At 52.4% G+C, this 23,632-nt stretch overlaps 5 protein-coding genes across 5 annotated transcripts; 2 read left to right on the top strand and 3 right to left on the bottom strand.

Moving 5' to 3' along the window:
• Positions 1-14: 14 nt before the first annotated feature.
• JN550_009281 (uncharacterized protein) lies at positions 15-1,108 on the top strand (the record flags this gene model as incomplete). The annotated part of the gene is made up of 2 exons (XM_049321336.1): positions 15-162; positions 303-1,108. 2 exons carry the CDS (start codon positions 15-17, stop codon positions 1,106-1,108), a joined length of 954 nt encoding a protein of 317 aa, XP_049168857.1.
• Positions 1,109-6,873: 5,765 nt separating this feature from the next.
• Positions 6,874-7,329, bottom strand: JN550_009280 (uncharacterized protein; the record flags this gene model as incomplete). The annotated part of the gene is made up of 1 exon (XM_049321335.1): positions 6,874-7,329. The coding sequence occupies one exon, from the start codon at positions 7,327-7,329 to the stop codon at positions 6,874-6,876; it is 456 nt and encodes a 151-aa protein (XP_049168856.1).
• A 10,218-nt stretch (positions 7,330-17,547) lies between these two features.
• JN550_009279 (uncharacterized protein) lies at positions 17,548-18,496 on the bottom strand (the record flags this gene model as incomplete). Its single annotated transcript, XM_049321334.1, has 3 exons — positions 17,548-18,093; positions 18,193-18,298; positions 18,357-18,496. The coding sequence occupies 3 exons, from the start codon at positions 18,494-18,496 to the stop codon at positions 17,548-17,550; spliced, it is 792 nt and encodes a 263-aa protein (XP_049168855.1).
• A 426-nt stretch (positions 18,497-18,922) lies between these two features.
• Positions 18,923-19,996, bottom strand: JN550_009278 (uncharacterized protein; the record flags this gene model as incomplete). Its single annotated transcript, XM_049321333.1, has 3 exons — positions 18,923-19,016; positions 19,069-19,756; positions 19,810-19,996. The coding sequence occupies 3 exons, from the start codon at positions 19,994-19,996 to the stop codon at positions 18,923-18,925; spliced, it is 969 nt and encodes a 322-aa protein (XP_049168854.1).
• A 2,909-nt stretch (positions 19,997-22,905) lies between these two features.
• JN550_009277 (uncharacterized protein) lies at positions 22,906-23,550 on the top strand (the record flags this gene model as incomplete). The annotated part of the gene is made up of 1 exon (XM_049321332.1): positions 22,906-23,550. One exon carries the CDS (start codon positions 22,906-22,908, stop codon positions 23,548-23,550), a length of 645 nt encoding a protein of 214 aa, XP_049168853.1.
• Positions 23,551-23,632: the final 82 nt, after the last annotated feature.

The following is a 23,632-nucleotide window of genomic DNA, read 5'->3' as shown; positions in this document are numbered from 1 at the left end:
TTCACATCCTCAAGATGGCCCCTTCCGCGATTTCGGAGACGCTGCCAAGCCCCTTACCAACCAAGGCGAAGAGCCCGCAGCCGGCAGAGGATGGTCAAGTCGTCAGGGCCGGCTTGGAGAAGACGCCCCTAGAGGCTATTTCACATGGTCCGGCTCTTTCAGGTAAGCTGCTTCTGTCGTGCCAGGAGATCAAGGAGTCTGCCATGAGCGGTGGTTGCGTCCCTAGGAGACTTCCTTTTAGCATGACCTTAGCTACCTGATGTGCTTTACATGACGTGTGCATGAGACCAACGAGTATGCAGGCATTCCGACGTTTCCATCTTTCCACGAGGAACGGAAGCATGTACTTACGCACATGGCTGCGACCTTCCGGTTCTTTGCCCGGCAGGGATACACAGAGGGTATGAGCGGACACATCTCTGTGCGAGACCCAGAATTCGCGAACCTGATGTGGATGAACCCTTTGGGCCGTCATTTTGGGTGCTTGACTGCAGGCGACATGATCTGCCTTGATATCCAGACCGGTCGGATCGCCGGTGGCAACACCAGCCGTCCTGCCAATGCGGCCGGATACCTGATCCATTCCGCAGTCCACAAGCGTCGCCCTCACAACATCCATGCCATCTGTCATGCGCATACGAATGCCGGCCGGGCATGGAGCGTCTTTGCGCGGCCGCTCGACATGCTGAGCCAGGATATCTGCAACTTCCACAACGCCCACGCCGTGTACGCCAACTACGGTGGCATTGTCTTCGCTTCGGACGAAGGCGAGAACATTGCCGATGCCCTGGGCGAAAACAACAAGGGTGCCATCCTCATGAACCATGGTTTGATTACGGTTGGGGAGACGGTTGATGAGGCCGGTTTCATGTTTGGATTGCTGGACCGCGGGTGTCAGATCCAGCTGCAGGTCGAAGCTGCGGCCGCAGCTGGCATCAAGAAGAATATCATCAGCGATGAAGAGGCTGCGTACAACTTCACGATGGCCAGCGAGAAGCACGCGCTCTACCGTGAAGCACAGCCGGACTTGGAATACGAGTTCATGATGGCCGGCGGCGAGGAGGTCATCGGCAAGGGATTCGAGGCTTTGCAGTCTCTTGCCCCCTGAGATACTGTGCGTTCGCCCTTAATAGACCCATGATACCAAATGACTGTTGAATTCCCCGTTCGTTCCGCTCTCAATCTGTCCAAGCAATCCCAGTGTCTTCGCAGAACCCACATGGTGCAAACCCATGAGATTGAAAAGTTGGAAAATCGCCATCAGTATCACATTACGTATTGCAGTAAAATGATGATCTCTACACAGGGAATTGAAGGAACCTGTTCTGGACTTGGCTGCCAGTGCCAGGAACAACGACGCAGGGCCCGGAGAGCCATCCGTGCTGGCAGACGTCAGGGAACGGGCCGCCCTGTGTTCTTTCCATCCCATCTGTAGAACGACGGCGTAGACGTAGCGAGTCCCACCCGGAATAGGTTCACGCCCACGGCTTTTCCAAGCCTTGTACCCCGGGGGTCCGGCTCACAGAAAAAAGAAAGTGACTCAACCTCACGGACGCCCGAAGACACCCAACGGCGGTGCACAACTGCGTGAACAAGGAGCAGGGACGCAGCATGCCGTGTCTCGCTGCGCTGTGTCCACTGTCTGAGCGAAAAATGCAACGCTGCTGAATTTTCCTCAACCATGGATAAAGTCGTTCGATCCTCTGGCCATCGTGGATCTACCAATCGCGGCACTTGGCGAAGATCATTTCATCATTAGATGATGGAGGGTTGTATAGCATCTATAGTAGGGTTGGAAATGGGGATTTCCCATCAACTTGGTGCTAGGGACGCTCTAGGCGCCAGATATCACGGTCTCTACGGTTGCAGTCATTATACATAAGTATCCAGACTGGTACGATCAATCCTCCAGAAGTACATTCGTGAGGCACGAAACCGTGCATGTTGTACATTCAGTGAGAGGAAAAGTTTTTCCCTCTTGGCCCATGGCCTCCAGGCAACCGGCAATGAGCCGGCACTATGAGACCTGGGCTGAACCCAGTGGAATGAGGGCCCCTGAGCCACAACATCGTAAGCACGAGACCAACAGGAAGACTTTTTTTTCTTGAACTTAATGATCTCGATTGACTGTTTGGGACCTGAAAATTTTCAAGATCTTTGAAACACGGTTCTGAGTCACTATAGGTGGAGCCCCATCATTGCACACGTCAACATAGGGCTGCCCAGGTTCTGCATAACGCCGTTGCATAACCCATTAGTCACTGGGGAAGAGACAACTCACCAAGCTATAATTGTGCATTGAAGTCTTGGGCCCGTGAGGCCGAAGAGACACGGCAATTCGCCGTGGGTCTGCAGTAATTTCTCTTCTCAAACAAGAAGACCCGATTATTTACTCACCTGTCAAAGCCCCATAGGGCTGCACAACCCACCAGCCTACTGGATCCCTGCCCTGACCGCCCCCAATGTGCTGATGCCACGAAAATCGCAGGAACAGAATGGACTCACGAGAATTCTGCTCCTTGGTCGTTCCTCCCGGTGGGACTCCAGGCGACCCTGATCCTCGCATGCAGTGCTGCCTTGCTCGGTTGTCGGCTCATCTCGTGAACCTCTCGGATCATCCGCAGTTGGCAAGGTTCCAGATCGCGTTCCACAGCACAGCTGCTGTGCCAGATCTGTTCCTGGATGAGGAAGACATATTTTCGTTTCGTCTCCGGCGCTGCACAGTACAGTAATAGCCAAACAGACGATCTTGGGCAGAACGACAGTAGGACCAGCTGTTATTGGCCGTGTTGATGCGCCTTCCCACTCTATTTACCGTGTAATAAGGTGTGATGTCGCACCCCCTTAGGCGTTTTCCGGGATGTCTACGTGTTATTTGATGTGTCGCCATGGCTTGCTTTCAGAGAAAAGCACAAATCACTCGGAGAGTTTCGTGCCTGTCAAGAGTGGGGGCCAGAAGCCAAGCAATCCAGCCAATGCAGAATAAGCAAGATACTTGTGCACGAAGAACATCCAAAGAACGTGGCATAGAAGGTCATCGCGCATACCAGAAAAAGCAAATATGAACAAGCAATGGCGTGCTGACCCGACGACGGCGGAGCCCGGGAAGCTTTCGATGTTTCGACTGTGACTCTGGGCGGGTTCTCGAATGATTCGAATCAGTGGCTGACACGTTAGCGGCAGCATGAGAATGGGTTCAATGGATCCCCAAGCGACGTGCCAATGCCTCCGGAATGGACGTCCTCGTGCCGTTACGTATGATCAAGCAAACACGGCCAGGTACAGGCCGCCCGGGGAGCCATCCGGGAGCTCTTCGCAGGATCCAACTGTGGAAGAATGCCGGAAGGGCATATTTTTCGAGCTTGGTTGTGGGTTTCCTACCTTCCTGCGACCCTTGCCAGGATCCGATATCCGAATGCGGGAACGGGACGGGATGAATTTGGAGCCCGTACAAGGATATTTTTGACAGTGCACCAGGGGGTTTCATTTCTCGCTGGCAGATTAGAGAGTTCATCATCTCTGACTGTGGACATGTTTCTGATCAGTAACTAGGTATTCTCGCTTGGAAATTCTGCACTGAGCAAGTCCTTAAATCCGACCCATAGACTGCAAATTGCTATTGCGATGCCTGTCGTTCCTTGCTTGAAAGTCCAAAGTGCAGCAAGGGCTATGTTTAAAAATCCCTGCACATGAACGACAGCAGGGATTTTGAAAAAAATTACCCGAAATAACTGGGGCGTCCCATATGACAACCATGCGCTATACAGAATTATGTAATCCATGATCGCATGCCAATTGGCTCGTCCCAGAGACTTGAAACAGGTGATCTGGCCGTCCCGTTCAATGATCGACGATGGTCGCGTAACATACCGCTGGAACCGTTTGGATCATGGTTCTGGTACCACGGAAAAGAGGCCAACGAAATGACCAGATGCTCATGAAAACTTGCCTGATTGACGCTCCATCGCCCGCTATAGTGGAGGCCTGCTATAAGTTGGGGGCCATGGTATTGTAGATGATTGTAACTTCAAATCGTGATCTGAACCTTAAGCTATGCCGTGCTTCATATATCTAACTTTGGCAAAACAGGTGGGGGTCATGGCCCCGTTCATCTCGGCACATGAAGATGATGCAAACCATACGCCAGATGATGATTCCTTGTGTCTCTCATCGCCAGCTGCATATGCAACTTGGCGACTAATACTCGCCCGTTATACGAGCAGTGGTCGCAAGCTCTGCATTGGACTTGGTTTGTACGCTCCCCCAGCATGGCGGTGCAGTGACCAAGTGCAGATAGCTACCTTCTGACGTGTTTATCCATAAAGTGGCCAGCAGGACAAGTGAGAGAGGCTTTTGCTATTACCGTTGCACTCTAATGCTAAGACGTGAAGTAGAACAAGGCATCAAGACAGATTGGTCCATTGTCGTTCTCGTCAATAATTACCGGGATCGCTTGTACCTTACAATTCAAGTCAAGCACCATTCACGTCGTGCCGAAGTGAATGTCTTGGTAGACGTTTATGCACCTCTGAGACTAATTCGGGGCGTTCCTGAGAGGTGGCGGATTATCCTTTACCGTTACTGCGTTGGACAAAATGTTAAAATGTCCAGGCCTTGAGAGGGGGTCAATGTATCGTCCTTGACCGGTCTCGAGGATTGTTAAAAACAAAACAAAAAATTCCCTCTCATCTTCTGAAACAAGGGCTTCACATGCTGAGTGATTAGACGAGCGCTGGAAAACTGCGGAATAAAAAAAGATACAAATCTTATACGCTCGTACGGATTGGGGGCTACCGCCGTGGCCGAAGCGCGCGCCCCGGAGATGCCAGCGCAGCAAGGGGTGTTGGGCTTGGGGCCATGGCAATCGAGGCCCAGCAAATTTTCTCGGACCTTGCATAGCATTGATCGAATTGAGCGATGTGGTGTCAATCGTAGCTCAGCAGGAACATCCGACTTGTCTCGAAGGTTCACGGAACTCAAAAAGGAGCCAGCTGAAGGAGAAAATTTTTTCTCTCAGCGGGCTCCCATTCACCACCATAAGCTCAGCCCTTGCAAGGACCCTTCCAGGTCCCGAGCCTTATTGACTTCTGGTCGGCTACGCCTGCTTGGCTGATCAGCCTCAACAGTAGAGAATCTTGGATTGGAACGAGCTCACCGAAATCGCTCCAAAGGCACATTCTACGTAGGCCAGTCGGCATGTTCACTGTGACTTGCTGGCAAATGGCATGTCGCCGCAGTCATCATGGCGTCGCACAGCATCCACCCACTTTACCGCAATTGCCTGAATTCCCTTGGAAGCGGCTGGACTGTGAGACTCTGCGGGCGGGGTGTGCTCGCTCGCTTCGCTAGTCCTCGTTGGCGCTCTTCAGCGCTCGCCAGGTAAATTGGGAAGATACAGCACACGTCCAAGGCTGGAATTCCACTTGGCCACTCGCACGCTCGTTTCGCCTTTCTGCACAAACCAAAGGCGGGTGAGTTGGCTAGCTTTGATCAGCCCGTGCGGACTTCGGCACCCGGGGGCCATGTTTGTGCCTCCCCATCGAGGCGGACGACAGAGTTAGCGCCAAAGTAATTGAGGCTCTGGAGTCAACAAAGAGCCGTCATCGGCGGTCATGGATCTCTGCGATCGTCCAGCTCAGAAGGTTTCCGCTAAAGGATATCACGGAAGCTCTGGGTGTTTTATGTAATAGAAGACAACATAATTCTTGGTAACATATAGTTCGCGTTCCTGGCTTCGGCCAGCAGGTAGCCTGTCGGTTACAAACGTTGAACAGTGATGTGCATTGCCCCCCTGATAGACGCAAATACGCAAAACTGCACTGTTAGCCGAGGCGTCTTGCTTTTTTCTCAGGCACGGGACCCGGATGTCGGATAGAACTGGTTTGTCTCATCAGTGCTTTAGTTCTGGGGAAACTGGCGCTGGCTTGGAGCTATTGAGCCTCGCTCATGCTACTAGTTGACAGCGTAACCAGCCGCCGTGATCCACTGCTCAGGTGCTGCGCTGTAAACCCCCCACAAAGTAGTTACTCCTTGACCAGGGCTAAGTTAGTTGGGATCATCTGGGGAGCATTTTGACGTGCCATCTAACTTGGAGTCATTTGTGGGACAGGCTGCCGATCGGGGCGGCTAGTCACGATCTTGAGTCATCGTGGAAACGCAGACCATAGCATGAGGTGATGTTGCGTCTTTGGATCGGTAGTAGCACGCAATGGACGAAAGTAGTAGTAAGTCTTCAATGGTTTGTGACTTTATTCGTAGTCGACAGCAAACTGTTGCAGTTGCTAGACTTTATTCCTAATTCTAAGTGCCAATTTCGCAATCGAGTCTTATAGAATCCCGTGATTCATTGCTCGAATGTTTGAAGTCCCCGAGTAGCCGCCACCATGACGACTATCTGGGCCAAGAAAATGCCTTCGTCGGCTGGGACGATTTCTGTAGCCGCCTCATGGCCAGCTGGGGCTCGTGATGTCAACAGCCCCCTTGCCCTGGAAACCCATTCCAGGTGTACGCCATGTAGAAACACAATGATATCTCCTGATGTATCGTAGTACAACCAGGTGGTCCGCCGTGGCCACCAATCCGTAGTGCGCCTTCTGACTTCGGGCAGAGTCGAGTGAAATAGAAACCAGTCCAATCCGGCCAATCCAGCCAAATAACTTTTCTAATGCTGAGCTCCGATATATGCTTTTTGTACAAGGGAAATTTCGTGTGATGATCTGCCGTATCCAAAGCCGTGGTGTGAGACAAAGTAGAGATGAATGAGGTGTTGTTGGTACGCCGTGTGAATAAAAGAAGTAGTTGAGATTCGTTCTTGGGGGTATATCGAGTAACATAGGGGAAACAATTCGTTATCTGTACACAGCATGTACAAGCTTAGCATGATCGACGGCGCTGGATGTTGAACGAGCTGGCGTAGTCTCTGAGTTGCTTCTTGGCCTTGTCGGATAATTGTCGACCTTCACCACCACCCCTAGATGATGTGCTCTGCATAGAGCTCAAGCTGCTGTATGAACTCGAAGGGGTGAGCTGGCCGACAGACGGTAATGACTCGTGGCGGCGGAACAGGGGCTGTGGTTGAGGGGTCGACCCGTACGGCTGGGCGTTGCTGAAGTCATATGCTGGAGACAAGTAGAACTTGGTCTGTGGCCTCGGGCTTGTCCAGCTGAAGTTGGAACCCGTCAGGCCAGGTGAACTGATTGGTGTGCTGCAGGTTGTGGAGGATTTGTCGAAATCCGAAAGTCTGCATGATTCCGAGCAGTACGTAGCACCGTCCGTCTGCCGGTCACAGGACAGGCAGTACTGGTGGTCCCAAGAGGTGTTGTAAGACATGTTGAAGAGCGGCTCGACAATCGTCGTCGACTTGCGAGCCCTGGAATCTGATATGGAGAAATGGCAGGAGTGCCGAAGCTTGGTGGTAGAGCTTGATCAGATAGAGTCCGCAGCGGCGAACAAGAAGGTCGACATTCAAGAGCGGTGGTTGCGTGGGGGTTGTCGATTGATAGTAACTCGAGAGCAAATGTACCAGGGGTGCACTGCACTGTTGGGGAGAGGCAGTATCGTGTAAGAATGGAAGAGTACTCGAGTTGTCTGTAAGAGTTGAATAACGTCGACGAAGGTGGAGGAGGACGAGGAGGTTCATATGTATGAGCAAGCGGGAGGTACTGGGCTACTTTGGATGGGACCTGGGCCAGTGGTGGGCTGCAGTGTACCTTGCCAGGCTTCCCCAGGCGGGAGGGTACTTCGTTCCTTGATCTTGGAGCGAAAAATGCGTCGTCCTCTGAGAATGGTGTGCTCTGGGCGTTCAATGACCAAGCGGCATGGGGCTGCTAGAGGGTGGAGTGTCTCCACCCCTGCTCCAAGGCAGTCAGGCAGTCGCCGGACATGGGCTGTGGGCAGACAATCATCCTACAGCCAGTGGGGGGAGTGAAACCGTGTGTGGGAGTGTGACTACACAGGTGCCTGTCGGGGGGCACTTGGGTGGAACTCCTGAGGGGTCTTCTGCATAATACTTTAGCTTCCTTGGCCGGTTCCCTTAGCGCCGTCATCGAGGGTGTGTACGACTCTAGCTGCAAAGTAACCGTACCCCCCTGTCTAGAAAATTTTTCTGTCGTCTTCGCTGGATGTCCCGGGGGCTGAGGGGCGAAAGGTGTCTGGACAACACTAGGGGGGTCTTCATATCGCATGCGTGCTGGGGGTGGGGCATGATGAAAGTGTTTTAGCTGGCAAGGGATGAATGGAGGCAGATTAAGTTGCCAAGACTACAGCCGGCCAATCTGGTACGCCGCGAGACAGCGAGCATTGTGTGGTCCTGTGAATCGATGCCGAGCTGCGGCGCCTCGAGGTGGCCTCATGGCCGCTTGTCCTTCATACACCAGCGCCTGCCAGCGTCCTCATGGGACTGCTCTTGGAGGGTATACCGGTGGCAGAGCAGAGTCTACGTCCGTCCCAAGATTGACGAGCTGCTAGCTACGTTGATAACGCTCTCTTGGTATGGCTTCCTCCACTTGAGAAGCTACCTGGCACGGGAAACTCCTGTGGGCCCGTGGGGGGCTGCTTGCAGCAAGATAACTCTCGAGTGCCGCAGCGACGTGGAAGTGGACAACGAGCACTATCATGAGCTGATCGGCCTACGGGCAGACTGGACCCCGGAAAGCAGAAACTTGGTGCGTTCAAGCTTCACACGCAGTGTAACACAAAGCAGTCCAGATGGCGTATTGTCGCTCCATGCTCATGCGACCAGTCTCCCACTCCCGAGAGCGCCCATAGTGCCAGAAACATACGGGAGCTGTTTCTCTGACCATACAAGAGCCTGTTCCAGAGGCTAGAGCACTGCAATTTGGCCTGCAGATGGAGGTGCAGCATCGGCTCTGCACTCTCATTGGCCCTACAAGACTCAGTCTTAGGCTGGCAATTTCACGAGGTTGTCTACTATGTATGCGTCGCATTCGTAGAATTGATCTGGGGTGTGTGGAAATAGCCCTTATCCGTGGGATTCTGGCCGGAATAGTGCAGCTGTCTATAAACTCTGCTTGCGAGCAGCCGGGACGTCCTGGACGCCAGGTATCATTTGTAATCATGAGCTTGCCGGAGTGCTGGAAGCGTCACGATGGGGCTACGGTTCAGATAGCGGGACCTGTTTGCCATTTTGCAGTCCCCTATCAGGCGTGCTCCAGAGTCCAGAGACCTCCTGCGAACTGCTCCGGGGGCAGGATTCGGCTGGTCCTATTCGGGCTGGGGGCATTGCCTAGCTCGTTCTGAGGACAGGTACCTGGCAGCGACTGGTCGGCCGTTCACGGTCGACGATGGAGTGGTGGGCAAGTCTAACCTCTCCCTCACGGATTTCCCGAAAGGGTTATTCTGATGACCCGGTGATCCAATAGCAGAGCATGAGGCACACCTTGCCTGCGGTGCGCTAGCGACAGGCTCTGCTGGTGCCGTCGCGGCTGGTCGTCATTCGTGGCCACCCCTGATGACTGCAAATGAGGGCTGAGTTGAGGAAGTCATCCAAATCCTGAGACAGCAACTTGGTCATCCGCGACAGCGACGCGAATGCCGACATCTGACAGTGGGCATTCGGCCTACAGGGTGCAGGCAGACAGGAACTCTGGAGGGCAATGCTGGAGAAGATCGCTCGCCCCAGGATCGTTGGAGGGTTCCGGTTACAAGCGAGCGGAAGATTCTCCAGAGCTAGGCCCGAGACAGCCTAGCGCGGCTGCGGGCTCTAGCAGAAACGACTTAGTGGCAAAGCAGCTGCAACTCCAAGCGGGGGAGGGCGACGCTCCGCATGATACTCCACGAGATACTGCGAGAATGGCTTGGGATCCAGGTGCATGGCCGGGATCATCGTGCCATGGGCTCTGGTTTCCGCCAAGGTCTGCCACACTTCTGCGCCTTCATCTTGCCACCCACCATGCGTCTGCCGATGTGCTCCCAAGGCTCCTCAAGATTCTAGTCTGCGCATGTTGTTGCACTTCTCCAGCTTTCCCTCTAGCCTGAGGGACAGGCCGCACCGGGTCTATCACCGGGCGTAAAGTGTGGCCACTTTTACTGGGGGCCAAATGGGAGGCAGCCTTGCTACGGGTCCCACAACAGAGACGTTATCAAGAGTCCCATATAGGTATGCCCACGATGATCAGCCTGCCATGAAGCAGCTGCATGACACACTAATTGTCAATGATATTTTGTGACGAAAGCTGGCTGCCACTTCGGCCCAGTCTTCGGGAATAGAGCATGTTTGAGCTCTGTGCCGGCACATGCTCTTTTGGGTACTGCGTCTGGCTTCCCAGATATGCCGAATTCGATTCTCTCACGGACTATGGCACACAGAAATGCCGGCAAGGCGTTCATTACGCTATCTTGCGTTACCAAGACACTAGACTTCTTGAACTGGTCTTTCTCCGTGTTTGGCGCTTCTCTTCTTTCACGGTAGTGGCGGGTCGGGCTTGCCCAATCGACTTGGCATCTAAGAAAACTGATGAAACCCTAAAGTCTAATGGAATGCAAGGGCCACGGCCTAGATATCCTCCGTCATTATAGCAATGTGGTTCACACAACTGCTATCACTGCTGTATGGCGAAGGCGGGAGGGGCGCCTTGATTGGTTTGTGGGTAGGTTCCTAAAGGCACCCCGTAGTATGTAGATTGGGTACTGTGCCCTCCAGCCTATAAGGCGCAAGATGCCTCCCAGTTTAAGGATGCCTCGTGGCGGGGAGGATTCTCGACATTCATCCAAGCAATACGTACCTACATTTCAAAGGCTGTGTATGTTGGCCGCGTGATGGGAATGATCACATTGGCTCGACTTAGTGGATCTTCAATTGCCTATACCGAAGATGTCTCATGTTGTCACAACTTAGACGGTTGCGGACTAGTCATCACATGGTTAGTGTACAGTTGAGGCTTGGGCGCCTACGTTTACTCGTCATCAGCAGGCACACTATTCAGTAATAGTGTTTGCAGGAGACCCACCGGCAAGTCCCTTATCGCAGTAGATCCACGCTACTACTGTAATTCGACCCATCCATGCGATCTTTAAACAGCCATGCAGTTACTCTGTTTGACTCTTATGAACTGCACCATTCCTGAAGGGTGCTGTTCTGATCTGCGTACAACTCTATCTTTGTGGCAGTGTCAACTGTAGTATGACGAAGCTAACGACCGTCATGGACGACACGGGGCTAATCTAACAGGCACGTTATCATGGTGTGGACCGTGTCTGGTCAGAAAGCAAGCTCGAAGAGTCTAGCTACAGATTTTGGCAGTTCACGATCCATGGCAAGATCAACAAGGTTAATTAATGAAACACAGAAAGTTTCCCCCACCTGGCCGCGCCCCAACATGCTCGTAAGATATCGGTTGCGCTTTTCCGTAGAATCCCTATCAACCAGTATATGCTCTACCTCGGACGCTCTTTACGGCTCAAGTCGGTAGATTTCAAAGTATACGGAACATACGATGTGAACCAATATTGGTTGCGAAAGTGTGCGAGCAAATGTGAGCAGTCATATCATGCCCTCGGATATTTCGGTTGTACCATTCAACGCCTTTTACTAATTAATCCTGGCCACTAACCCCATCACCACATAAGGCTGACCATTCGATGAAATAGGCAAGACTGGCATGGAGAACCATCATGGATTGGGAATTCGCACACCCTTCTCTCGAGTTGAATCGCGACTATTTTCCCACTTGAGTCCTCTTGACCCAGACGTTTGTCTACTAGGCCCGGCGCTATGGTCAGTGGTCCCAACTAGAGAACCTCGGGAACGGCTCGCTACGGTTACGCGCATCTTTGTGGAGCTGTTGGCTCGCTATCTACAGGGTCCATCCCTTTTGCAAGCTAACGCGCAACTAGATCCACTAGTTCGGAGACGTGCTTCTCAGCTGATAGCACCTCAGCGCTGAGTGTGCCGAGGGCCTTGAGGACTCACGATTGCGCATCCAGCTGGGGAAGGGGGGAGCGTCTGACACGCTCTCAGCCCTGAACGGTGATGGTTCCACCACCATTCGTTGCAACCTGGCTCCTTCGCGCTCTTGAGCCGCTAGGTATACGACACAATACCCACAGTAATCTGAGGCTGAGGTACTCCGTACGCAAACTGAGAAGTCTTTCCGAAGGAGTGGGCGCCAGGCCGAGAGATAGGGACCGTCAGCTCGGTTCATACAGTAAAGTGCTCATATCTTCGGGTCCGTGAGGATCTGCATCGTCAACAAGCCAAGCGCAAACAGTGCACGGCCATGGAGCTAAACATTCGACTTTACGGACAGCACGATGGCATCGGTGACTCCTCTGATTGGCCAAAGTCCGCGATGCACGCACTTATCGTGAGCATCAGATTAAGAGATATTCCCAGAGCCCATTTGCGTTTGATAGACGTCGGCTGGGCTTGGAGGCCGACTTCTGTGTGGAAAAGATATGCAGAAACTCAACCATCGTCTATCAAGGGAGTAGCGATAGACCCGCCGTTTCGATAATACTCTAAGCGCTCATATCCTGGTTGGATTGATGTGCTCCTGAGGGAGTACCCAAAACACATGGAAGCTTGGGGTACAGATATGAATCACGGATATGCCGTTGCAACGTCCAGCCTGTGTCAATTTGGGGGTTTACTTTCCGAAGCGAGTCCGGCTGCTTACTAGAGGTTTTTGTTACTGTAGATGTGATATGATCAGTACTGATGGGTTTCCATTTGCGCCGCCATCGCGCATCTAGAGGGAGTCACATGAGGGCACCAATTTCTTACAGTTGCAGTCTTGACGTTCGTGCGCAACCACTTGGTCTTTGTGAGTTGCCGTACCGGCAGCGCTAGCTTCTTGCGCTCCCTTGTCGTTGATCACTCCCAAGTCATCATCCCAAGAAATACCTAGCGGACGGTCGAACATGTACCTATTGAGATTGCTTATCCGAGTCATCGGGCATGGTGTTAGCTTATCATGGGCCCGCTCCGAGAGTCTTGGAAGCAACAGACTGAGCGTGCCTTGGAACAAAGAGGCTCAGTCTTCGGAACAGTCAAGACCGGTATGGATTCCCGAGCTTGAAACTCAGACACGATGCTCTCATGGTGTTTGCTTGACGGACCCTGGCATGAATTTGGAAGCGAGGCCTGGCAGCTCCAGGGATTATCATGCGCGCTTACAATGGGTCCTGCAGCTTGCATATCGGCGAAGCGAGTACGAAAACCAATAGGCGTGCCGTCTGGTTAGGCCCACCGTTTGGAGCAACTCATGAGAGGCTGAGCTGCACGTTAGTTTCCCCACGTTCCTGCAGGCTTAACACCAGGTCTATATCCCCATATCAGATCGATTCAGCCGAGCACTAACACTAGTACTGTATCATCCGCAGTGGGAACCAATTCCATGGCACTCGGGCCAGCACGTTATTTCGGGAGAGGCTGATAGTTGACAATAAACCGTCTACTGTGTAAAACAGGTGAAAAGTTTGGAGTCGGGCAATACAGCCCAGGGTCTATGTCTTCGTCGAGAGAAAACAGGTCCGCTGTAGCAAAAGCAAAGATCTTGCAAAACCGGTGTGGAGTCCACGTGGCTACAAAAGAAGAAATATCACCGACTTGTCTCAGATGTGCATGTTGAATCTCAACTGCACATTGAATCGTTGATGTCAGTATCGTCGTCTGGCTGAAGCTAACACCTAAGCCCCCTTTGCTCTCGTTCATCATGACTTCGCTTGGCGCCTGCCAGGTACTAGCCCAGCCGTAGCTCACGAATGAACAGCTAATCTCACCCCCCGCATTATGATTACTTGGTAGGAGTACTATACTGAGTTAGTGGCATGCGGAGTATTTCTTTTTTCAAAAGGCCACAGCACCCAACCCTAGCCTGTCAGGATACCCCAGGTGTTGATTCGAGTCGCCCGGTTCTCTCGGAGAGTAGGCAGCACATGGGTGACTGCACAATCTTCTGGATCGGAATACTTAAGTACCGGAATGTGATCATAACCGCCCCTCCGTCTACTGGTAAAGCTAGCAATCAAAGAGCACAATTTCCTCTTGCTGCCTCGAAAATAGATAGATGTGTTTCCAGAACATGGGAATGAGCTGGAACGACGGAGACTCCGAATGTGCCTTGTCTTGGGACAAATCGGCCTCGCTTGTGAGAGATGGGGGCAGATCACACAAGTTTCTCAGCCAGCCCACGTTTGCCAAGGATTGGGGACGTGCCTTGAATTGAATTCGTCACCACCAATGCGTGGGCGACAAAGTCTCCTCTTGAAACAACATCCGTCTTCAGTTGCCAAGCACGTGAAATCTTCTGATAGGGGCATCACCAGATGAATCAAGCCCAGTGTCGCGAATTTTTGCTTCTGCTTCTATGGCACTAAAGTTGTACCACCATACTGGAACAATACAGTAGTATCTGCAGTATGCTTGAGTCGCTTTTCGGACCAAGGGCCTGCCACGCTGCCAACGACGCCTCTACGCCACACGCAGCTGGCCCGACCTCCTTACCTCATTGAGAGGGTAACATTCGCCGGGCACCCCCCTCGGAGAAAAACGATACCTGTCATGTTGCACAGCATCAGCAGACAGGGCGAGAATCCGCCCCATCGCCAACGTTTTCTCTTTGCCTTGAGCTAAATCCTACCAGGGTCACACTGCAGCCGTAGAAGCCAGGTTCGAGCGTCGTCGTAATTCCTCACATAGTTCGTCATGATAACCCCCAATTGCCTGTGTGGAGGTAGGTATGAGGTATGCATGCAGACATTTACAGCCCATGCGCATGTACAATGTCGGCCGAGCTGCACGCAATCTGAGACCGAGGACCGTGATTCGTGCTTGTAACTCCAAGCCCTCCAGTAGAACATGCGCTGCTGCACTCATAGATGCGGATGGCCACTGTAGAATAACGCAAGTTGACGTGCTCTTGTGCACATGACCCAACTTAGACCCGACAACACCATGCAACTCTTGGAATGGAAACAGCAAGAGGTAGTGCCCCTAGTTGCTCAGAAGACGCTTCATATTAAGGTTTCTGTTAGAATAGTAGTATCACACCCTCTCGCTTCAGATCTGAAAGGCTAGACTTGTGGTGGCGGAAGCAGGGACGTGTAGGCCAATTCTGGTCGTGTACATCGCTTTTGTTTTTTGTCTTCTTCCCTCTCAAGCACGCTACCATCAGTGGCGCTTGACACTCGTTATCTGGTAACACCAGCACATCACGAAGGATTTTCCACATGAGGCCAAGGTATTCAGACCCAACATTATTGGCTAACCCCGCATCTTGTGCCACTGCCTCCTGCAGCGCTTTGGGAGGCAGAACGTCCCAGGGGAATGGTAGCACGAAAGACAAGCGGCTGTCCTTCTTGAAGACCCTTGCTTGTGTCAGCCCAGACGTCCAGCGATTGTTGGATGATGGCTTGCACTTCGATCCCGGTTGCCTCGTTTCGGTCCCTCTCACAGGATCGCGCACTATTCTGCTTCGGAATGAAGATGCATGAGGCGCCGTCTCGTTGGGTCTGTCCTTTGAATGCTGACAGTCTTACCAAAGCCAGTTAGTACACGATTGGTGTTTGTCTGTTTTGGATGTCGGCTCCTCCACGGGCCATGTCAAGGTGGCGCTCGGCTGGATATGATGAATTACTGCAATGGGCAATTGGTTAGGTCTAGATGCGACAGTCAGAGCCGCTGGGCTGACGAGGGACTAGACCAGGGGACAAAGCCCCCGACGGTAAGCCGATCCCTCAACATCAAAGTGTCGGCCGGGCTGCAGTCCGATCCTACACAGCAATGTGGCAGCTCTCAAGGTATCTCCTCGACAATGGGCGTTCGAAAGCAAGGTATGATTTGAGAGGGACCTATCAATAAAATCGGAGCCGAGTGTCAGCCAGTCCCCAGCCCAATATATCCTGGCAGCCCTGTAAGTCGGGATATGATAGCCCTCAACAGCATGAGGGTGGCACAGCTCAGCATGGACCTGTGTGCGTAATCTGTCCGCCTTTCGTGCAATCACCCGTGCTTCTCAATCTGGACCAGCTGCAAGAGGCCAGAAGGGTCGTCGAAGTCTGCGAGCAAGCGGATTCCCCCAACAAGCCGACGCTGCCAGCTCCAAAGTTTGTCCGATACAGGCCCGGGTGATTGTTCACATACTCTCACCGAACCGGATGCCTTGTCCCAGGTCACACAATAGTCCCTTTGCGGTCCGCAACCGCTGTCAGGGGCGAGTCCGGCATGCTCCTTCGGGTGCTTAATTACGTGTCACAAAACGGGTATTGGTTCCTTCAGGTAACCATCTCGATGACTGATATATATATCCAAGATTGGTTTCGCCACTATGATTGGTCTATTTTGTCTACTCAGGCAATTTGTCCGTGGCGCGCGGCATGAGCGAGGTTAGTCACAGACAGAAGAGGCAATAAATGCATCTGGTAACAATGGATGTAACCCTTCCAAGGTCTGATCACGTCTCCTGTATATGCTATTGGGCCAAGCTTAGGTCTCTTGATCTATCGCCACTCTAGAAACAGAAAGAACCAGAGTAGGCGTTTATTTTCATCGAGCCTCGTGTAGTTCACTTGACTTCCCACTGAAATCCAATCCCGCAAGACCTGTGATCACTATTAGTGCAGTTGCCGCCCAGACTGTTACATAATTTCTGGAAACGTAGTATCCCATGCCGGGGTTGAACAGCAGGGCATAAGAAAACTGCCAGTCCGTCAAGGTAAGAGGAGAACATGATAAGAGGTCCAAGCCAAGAGGAACAGATAGATGTACAGACATCGTTACATGATACCGTAGTATCGTGCCATATTGATGAGTTGGTTATACCACGGGCAACTCAAAAAAGCTACTTTCAAATGTATTTCTGCTCCAGCGACTAGTATGCTTCAATTTAAGGGCATAAAAAGGCTACTGAACCATCTCATTGCAAGCCCATTTCAGAGTATGCTTTATGCAGCAGGGTTAATCCGATTCTCCCCATGCCCAGGGCTCAGCGTGTTGTACCGAAAAGCATGTTGATATCAACGGAAGCCGTACAGAAAAGTGGGCAAAGTAAAAATTTTCCCTTCTATATGTTCAGGGATGTGATGGAAAGAGAACTATTTCATCTTCGCTAAAGTTAAACCTGAATTCTCTGGCCTTGAAATAGCTATGACCTGACAGCCGCACATACCCGTCGGCCAGCCGTTCAGGAGACGTTTGGCCAATACATACGGCTGCAGCACATGCGGCCATTTCGGAATGAACACCAACGAGTCAGCACAGCCTCGATTGCCAGGAGGGCAGACTTACTGACGTCTCACCGAGACAGGCAAGTAGCCAGTAGCCACTCCCTTCATAGTGATAGTATGTCACTAGCTGGCAAGCTTGAAGAATTAGGGGTAAAAAGTTGCACTTCCGCTGGACATACCCAGATATACTCTTCAAGGTATATACATCGTGGTTACTCTTATTCAAGAGAACCTTACATTATACGGATTAGATATTCAATCAAATACAGGTTACAGTCAGTTCAGCAAGTTGAAGTTATGGCACTCATCCAAACTACAGATTCTCGCAGAGGATTGCTGAAGACTTGATTATGACAACCATCTCTATGTATCAACAGCTGGCCGCTGCTCCCAAAATGCTTCAAGCTGTTCTATCAACATGTCCACGGTCCACTCGAAAGTTGTCTCCATGTCGACGTCTAATCCAAGCCCTTTCTGGGCCAAGATCTTCGTCTCAGCCAAAGCGCGCTCACTCAGTGTTCCTTCCACATCACCGTCTTCGAAAAGCCAGGCGTGGGATTCGGCGTAGTTTGGCCACACGATCTTATCCACGTAGCCCGGCGGGTCCGCCCAAAAGCCTTCCAATGTCACGTAGCCATCTCTTGCCTCCCTGCGCTGAGTTGCTTTGGCTCGACTGACGAGAAGGAATAGTTTGATATCCAGCAAGTCCATAGCGCTCTGCAGGTCCTTCGAATAGAGCAGGAAACCGTCCAGAAGGCAGACCTTCAGGCCGCCTTCCTTCAGGATCTCGTGTCCTTTCCTCCCTGGTTGTAACCATTCGTCCACTTTGCTTTTCATAGCCGCGATTTTGGCATCGGATACAGGGCATTTGCCCACGGAGTTCTGATCCTCCTTGGAGTCTACGAACGGCTGCGAGTTTAGTCCGGTTAGCTTGTCCTTTCGGGGTTTTGGCATGGCTGCCGGGCTACATCCATGCTCAGTGCGGGATTGAGTCCTCGTGGTACTGACTGGGAAAGTCCCGTTACCACGGATATGGCTTAGGGCTTTTGTCATATCTGGAATCGAGAGTGCCTCGGCACAGTCCCAGTCTAGAAGCCCGTCCCGGGTCGGGAGCCTGAAGGGTTTTCGGTCAGCGGCGATGTCGCCAAGTAATCGTCTGGCGCACTACATACTCGCTCTCAGCTTTGTAGAAGTCATCTTCGTGGAGGATGAAAGTGTTGGGGAGAATGTCGCGGAGGAGGCGGGCAAGCGTGGTCTTCCCGCTTGACGACGCGCCGCTGATGCCCACGATAACGGCCTTCCTGTCGCCCATTCTCTAATTCAGAGTCGTCACTTGCGGCGCAGCTTGGCTCTGTTGTGGAGCCAACTATTTTTGCCGTTCGAATGAGTGTCTTCCTGAAGCTGTGCCTGAAGCTGTGGAAAAATGACAAGCACGGCTGAAGTTGGACCCGGCGCTTAGCGTGACCGGGAAATTCAAGGCATCCCGGATCCACTAACGGCCGGAAGCGGCGGCGGTCACCGGCCACCTCAGCCGCCTAAAGTGCGTCCGGTCTCGCCGGGCTATAAAACGCAATCAAATGGTCTTCGGTATATGAGGCAAATAGTCGCATCCGGTAGTTGGTCACGCCTGTCGTTCATTCACTGAGGGCCAAGTTATATCATATATTCAGAAGCAGTATCATCCCGTGCCTCACTGGCGACACTACTGATTCTATGGAATATATACACTCTGCGAGTTTTAACCATATTTCGAAATAAGCTTCTTCATGATAGACATTGCTCCGCCACGATACCCACCACCAAACATCGCCCAGTGGTTCAAGTGATGATAACTACAGTTGCGTTAGTACAACTCCTAGGCATGCTGCTTTGAAGATAACTCACAGTTCATAGAGGGCAACTCTGTCATCCCACTCAGCTTTAGGCTCGGCTTTGGGCACCAAGATCTCGTACTCCTTCCAGAAGCTACTTCCAAAACCACCAAACATCCTCATAATACCTAACTCATACTCTGAGTGGCCGTACACGCTAGACGGGTCGTATACCACTTCTTCGGAACCCCCCTTTCCTGCTATCACCCCACGCCCTTGATTTCCACTCCATAGATCCCCATGGATCACAACAGGCGTGACGCCTTTCAGGTGGTCATCGCCAAGCAAGCGTGGCACCACCTTACTCGCCGTCTTCTCGACAGCACTCGAAAGCTCTGCATCTGACCCGTTTGACTTAACGCCTGCATTTAAGATGCTGCGAAGTCGGTTGTTGGCGTAGAAGTCCGCCCATGAGTCCTTCCACGAGTTGTCTTGAGGCGTGGATCCACAGCAAGTGGTGACAGGGAATCCAAACATTGGCTTATCGAACCCTTCGGGAATGGGAGCTGGGGTGGTGTGCAACTTCGCCAGCTTTTTCGCCAACGAGTCGCCGGACCCGCCGGGCGCTGATGAGCCAAGGTCCAGGAAGTCTGTGACCATGAAGAATTTGCCTCGAGAGTCTCTCATGGAGCCATGGGCGTGAGACTTCGGGCAGAAATTCGGTACGGAACTGTGAATCGCGTTGAGGGACGCGTGCTCGCCTGCCGCAGTCTTAGCCGTCATTCCCGAAGCCATTGAGAGATCTGAGCCGTACCCTTGAACATCAGATCCGACTCCGGCCCGGAGCCTGTTTTCACAAAGAAGTTTCTGTCCTGGCCATCAACTTGTGACGTGATCTTGAACGTTGATGCAAAACCAGAGCCTCCATGAGATCTAATCTTCGTTACCGCCGGATCAAGAGCAAGCGCTTCGATGATGGCGGGGTCTACATTTGGCGCCATCTTCCGGGAGTTCTGCTTTGCTAAATCAATGCCGGATCTCTGACGATGCCTGGAAATGATGCCTGGAAATCCGACGACAGTTATATCGCTTGATGGGCGAATTCAGTGACTGCAAGTGTACGCAAAAACAGCGTTTGCGGAATGATCTAAATGAACGATATGATCGACCTCCGGGAATGGTTCCAGAGCAGGAGCCACTCTGCTCAGATCTAAACTCGGATTTCTGTATGTACGGCAGAAGAAGATTGAGCCGTGCGCCGATGACGTTACGTATGAGGGCCGGTGTGGGGCAATCCGGAGCACGGCTACAACCTCCTACTGCTGGCCCGGCTCGGCGGGCTCGATCTCGGCAGTAGCTTTGCATTGTCTGAGAATAACACAGGTCTGTATTTCTGAGGTCCAAATCTCAACCTCTCTAAGTGCCAAAAGTAGAAATTACGGCTGGCGAGCTGACTCCTGAACACCGGACACCAACATGTTGCTCTGGTTCCTCTCTATGACCCAATACCCGAACGAAACCCAAAACGCCGTCGCATCTCCTTCCAGCGATACTAAATCTGGTAGCTACTTTGCGGGGTTGGTTGTGCTGCAGAGCAGAGTGGCACGATGTCTGACTCCATGCTTCGGCGTTGATGGCGAGTAGCAGGCACTTTGGAGCGCGGCCTGAAAGACATTACGGTCGACCTCTGATGAAAGTGTTTAGCAGATATCAGTTTTGTGCCATGAGACTGCTCACCTTTGGGTGTCCCAAACCATTGAAACAGCTCGCGCATGGGCATATTTCGGCAGAGGAGCGCTTTGATGCCGGCCGGGTGAATTGTGCCCGCCACCAGGTCTGCAGCTCAACTCTGGACATCTTGGTGAATGAGATGGGATATGACCGAAAATCAAACAGGGCTGCTATCTGGAATCCGACGAAATTTATCCACTGTCGACCTGGAGCTTTGGTGCAATCGCTATAACTGAAGCCGCGTCACGGTAACATGAATCGGGCGGCTCGTGGAACTCAGTACACGAATCACCAAAGTCAGATAGAGAGCCGCGCTAGGGGATCAGTGGCAGCCCGGCGGGATCCCAGTGAATTTAAGTTGCGGCTTTGACGACCCAAATGAAAGAGACGCTGACCACGTCAGAAAGTAGGGTTGTTGGTTGCATGGGATTGCGTTGTGCACACGTACATTCCAGAACTCGACGGCTCCGTTGCAACGCGATGGCGTCGACTAGTCAGGGTCAGCAAATCGTCAAAACCCAGCCTTGCACTATTGGAGGGTTGTACATATGTGGCTGTAGCCTTTCCACGCCGCCAACTCGCCGAGACGCTGGTATCTTCCGTGATTATTGATAACAGACAAGCTCGGGGGATCAATGCCAAGCAAATAATGGCGCCTGAGAGAGTCTCGTGATCTTACGTGCGTTGTTAGTTAGTATGCGAGTGCTGCAGCCAAGAGTAACCACTGACCGTTTCAATCCGCATGCTAATGTATCTGGATTGATAGCTGCTAGAAGTCGATACTGAGCAGGGCAGTGATCAAGGTGATACGGGATCACATCAGCTAGGCACTCGTCAGAGCCTTGTCATTGAATTATGCAGATCATTTACTTGCCGAAGTATAGTAGTCGCCCCCAATCATCATTTGCATGAGGTCGCATGCGGGACCATCCGCAAGAGACCATTCTGGTTGACGAATGCAGGGGCGGGGGAGATTCCCATCCAAACGCATCTCGTCCAGACCCGGGGCAGCGATTGGATGGAATATTATTGACAGCTCCGATGCCCCCAACTCACCGAAAAGCTTGAGGTTACCCAGTCAATCAGGCAACGTTCTAGCCCTAATCAGTTGCTATATCTTCAGGGATTTTCCAATAGGACTCGAAGGGGGATCGGCAGCTGTGCTCTGCCCGCCCAGCTCGTAATGCCCCATGTATCACCGGCCCAGTAATTTGGACTATCCCGGCAACAGCATTGCACGGGAGTAACCAAACTGCGTATAGAGTTTTCAAACCTTGTAGTCCTTTTGAATGAGAAGATGGTATTGTCATTGAATAGAAGTTGGAAAAATTGGCCGATGAAGTGGGCAGTCAACTACTAGATCAGGGACGAGGTTACTCCTCTCGGAGCGATGAGTTCCGTAGGCCAGCAAATCCTCACGAGATCGGAAGAGGATGCTTGTACCACTTACCGGCACACAGTTGTCGAGCGGAATGTACAAAGGTTGGCAAGCAGACCAATCATGATAGAGTTCTTTGTTGCTGGTACGTCTTGCCTGGCCAAGAAATGGAGTAACAGCGTAAAGAACGAACTGGATGCTGGGAGCCAGGTGACTCGATCATGTTGTCTCAATGTTTGTCTTACTAAGACAAGTGAATAGTCTACCTCTTTCTCAAAAGTAGAGCACAACGGACATGGCCAGACGTCAGAAGAAAGCGAAGCCTGGCTCAATTGTCGAACCGTCGGCTCGTCCTTCTCGGCGGAGAGCTGTAAGTCAGTCTCGTGGGCTGAACCATCATCAAGTCACACCCGCCCAGAGGTATATATGACGCTGAGAAAGGGTGAGACAGAAATGTCATTCAACACTGGGAAGCCTTCGCAGTGTCATCTTGGCTTTTCTACGGCTATCCCCTTGCAGCCTTTTCGACAAACAGTCTGCGCTTGGTGATGTCTGGAGTAATAGCTTAAGTGCATTCAGTTCCCCCAAGCAGATGTAATGGCTTGTCATGTTACAAACTCCCCCTCTGGAGCAGGAAACAGAAGATCGCTTGCACAAATGCAGTCATAGCATCAACTCAATGTTGCCTAGATTCAAGGCTCCTTCTGCCACTGCTCCAGCAAGTACGGAAGCTCAACCCAAGCTTTCTTGAGTCGCGGATCGTGCTTGTATATTCCAGCTCACCGAATCCTCTGATGCGCGATGGCCTACAAGTACCTCACCGACCCCAGCTATACGGGCCCTCCCTGGGACGCCGACTGGCCCCGGTACCCAGTGCAGACATTCTGGGAAAGCACAGTCACGGCCGCGGCCGCAAACCATGGGTCACCGCAGCCCTTTTCCATCGCGCCGGTCGTTAAGTCAAGCACACATGACCAAGAGGAACGGGATAGGAACCAGCCGCGGGAATACGAGTGGGCTAGCAAGCAGGCGTTCTGGTACAACGCCCTGGACCAGACGCTCGCGGAGCTGTCGCGGAGCGAGCACGTGGCGCGGCAGACGGCAGGCGAGGATGCGGCTGCGAAGAAGACCAACAAGGCCCGGCGGATGATCGTGGCCCTGGTCCACGGTGTGCGCCAACACGTGGTCCGTGTCTTGGTGAGCGCGTTGTACACGGCCTTCGACGGCTTTGGCGAGAAAATCGGCAGCATTCTCGCTTGGCTACGGCATCTTTACGTCTGGGCAGCTATGGTGTTGCTCGTGGTGAGCGTGGCATGCTGCTTGATACAGTGCTGGTGGACGGGCAAGACGAAGTACAGTGGCGCCAGCCTCCTTGAGCCATTGGATGAGACCGTTGAAATAACCTTCGTGGCCATGCCATGCCTAAGGGCATGGTCAGTTGCTTGAATGTGTGTTGCCGCAGTGCGAGCGGTGAGGGCATCCAGTGAAGGGAGGTAATTTAATTGGGATGAAAAGTGACATCAAGACC

Source organism: Neoarthrinium moseri, assembly GCF_022829205.1.
Source record: "Neoarthrinium moseri strain CBS 164.80 chromosome Unknown scaffold41_Wmoseri_CBS_16480, whole genome shotgun sequence".
Classification (NCBI taxonomy): domain Eukaryota; kingdom Fungi; phylum Ascomycota; class Sordariomycetes; order Amphisphaeriales; family Apiosporaceae; genus Neoarthrinium; species Neoarthrinium moseri.
This window is presented reverse-complemented; position numbering and strand designations above follow the sequence as displayed.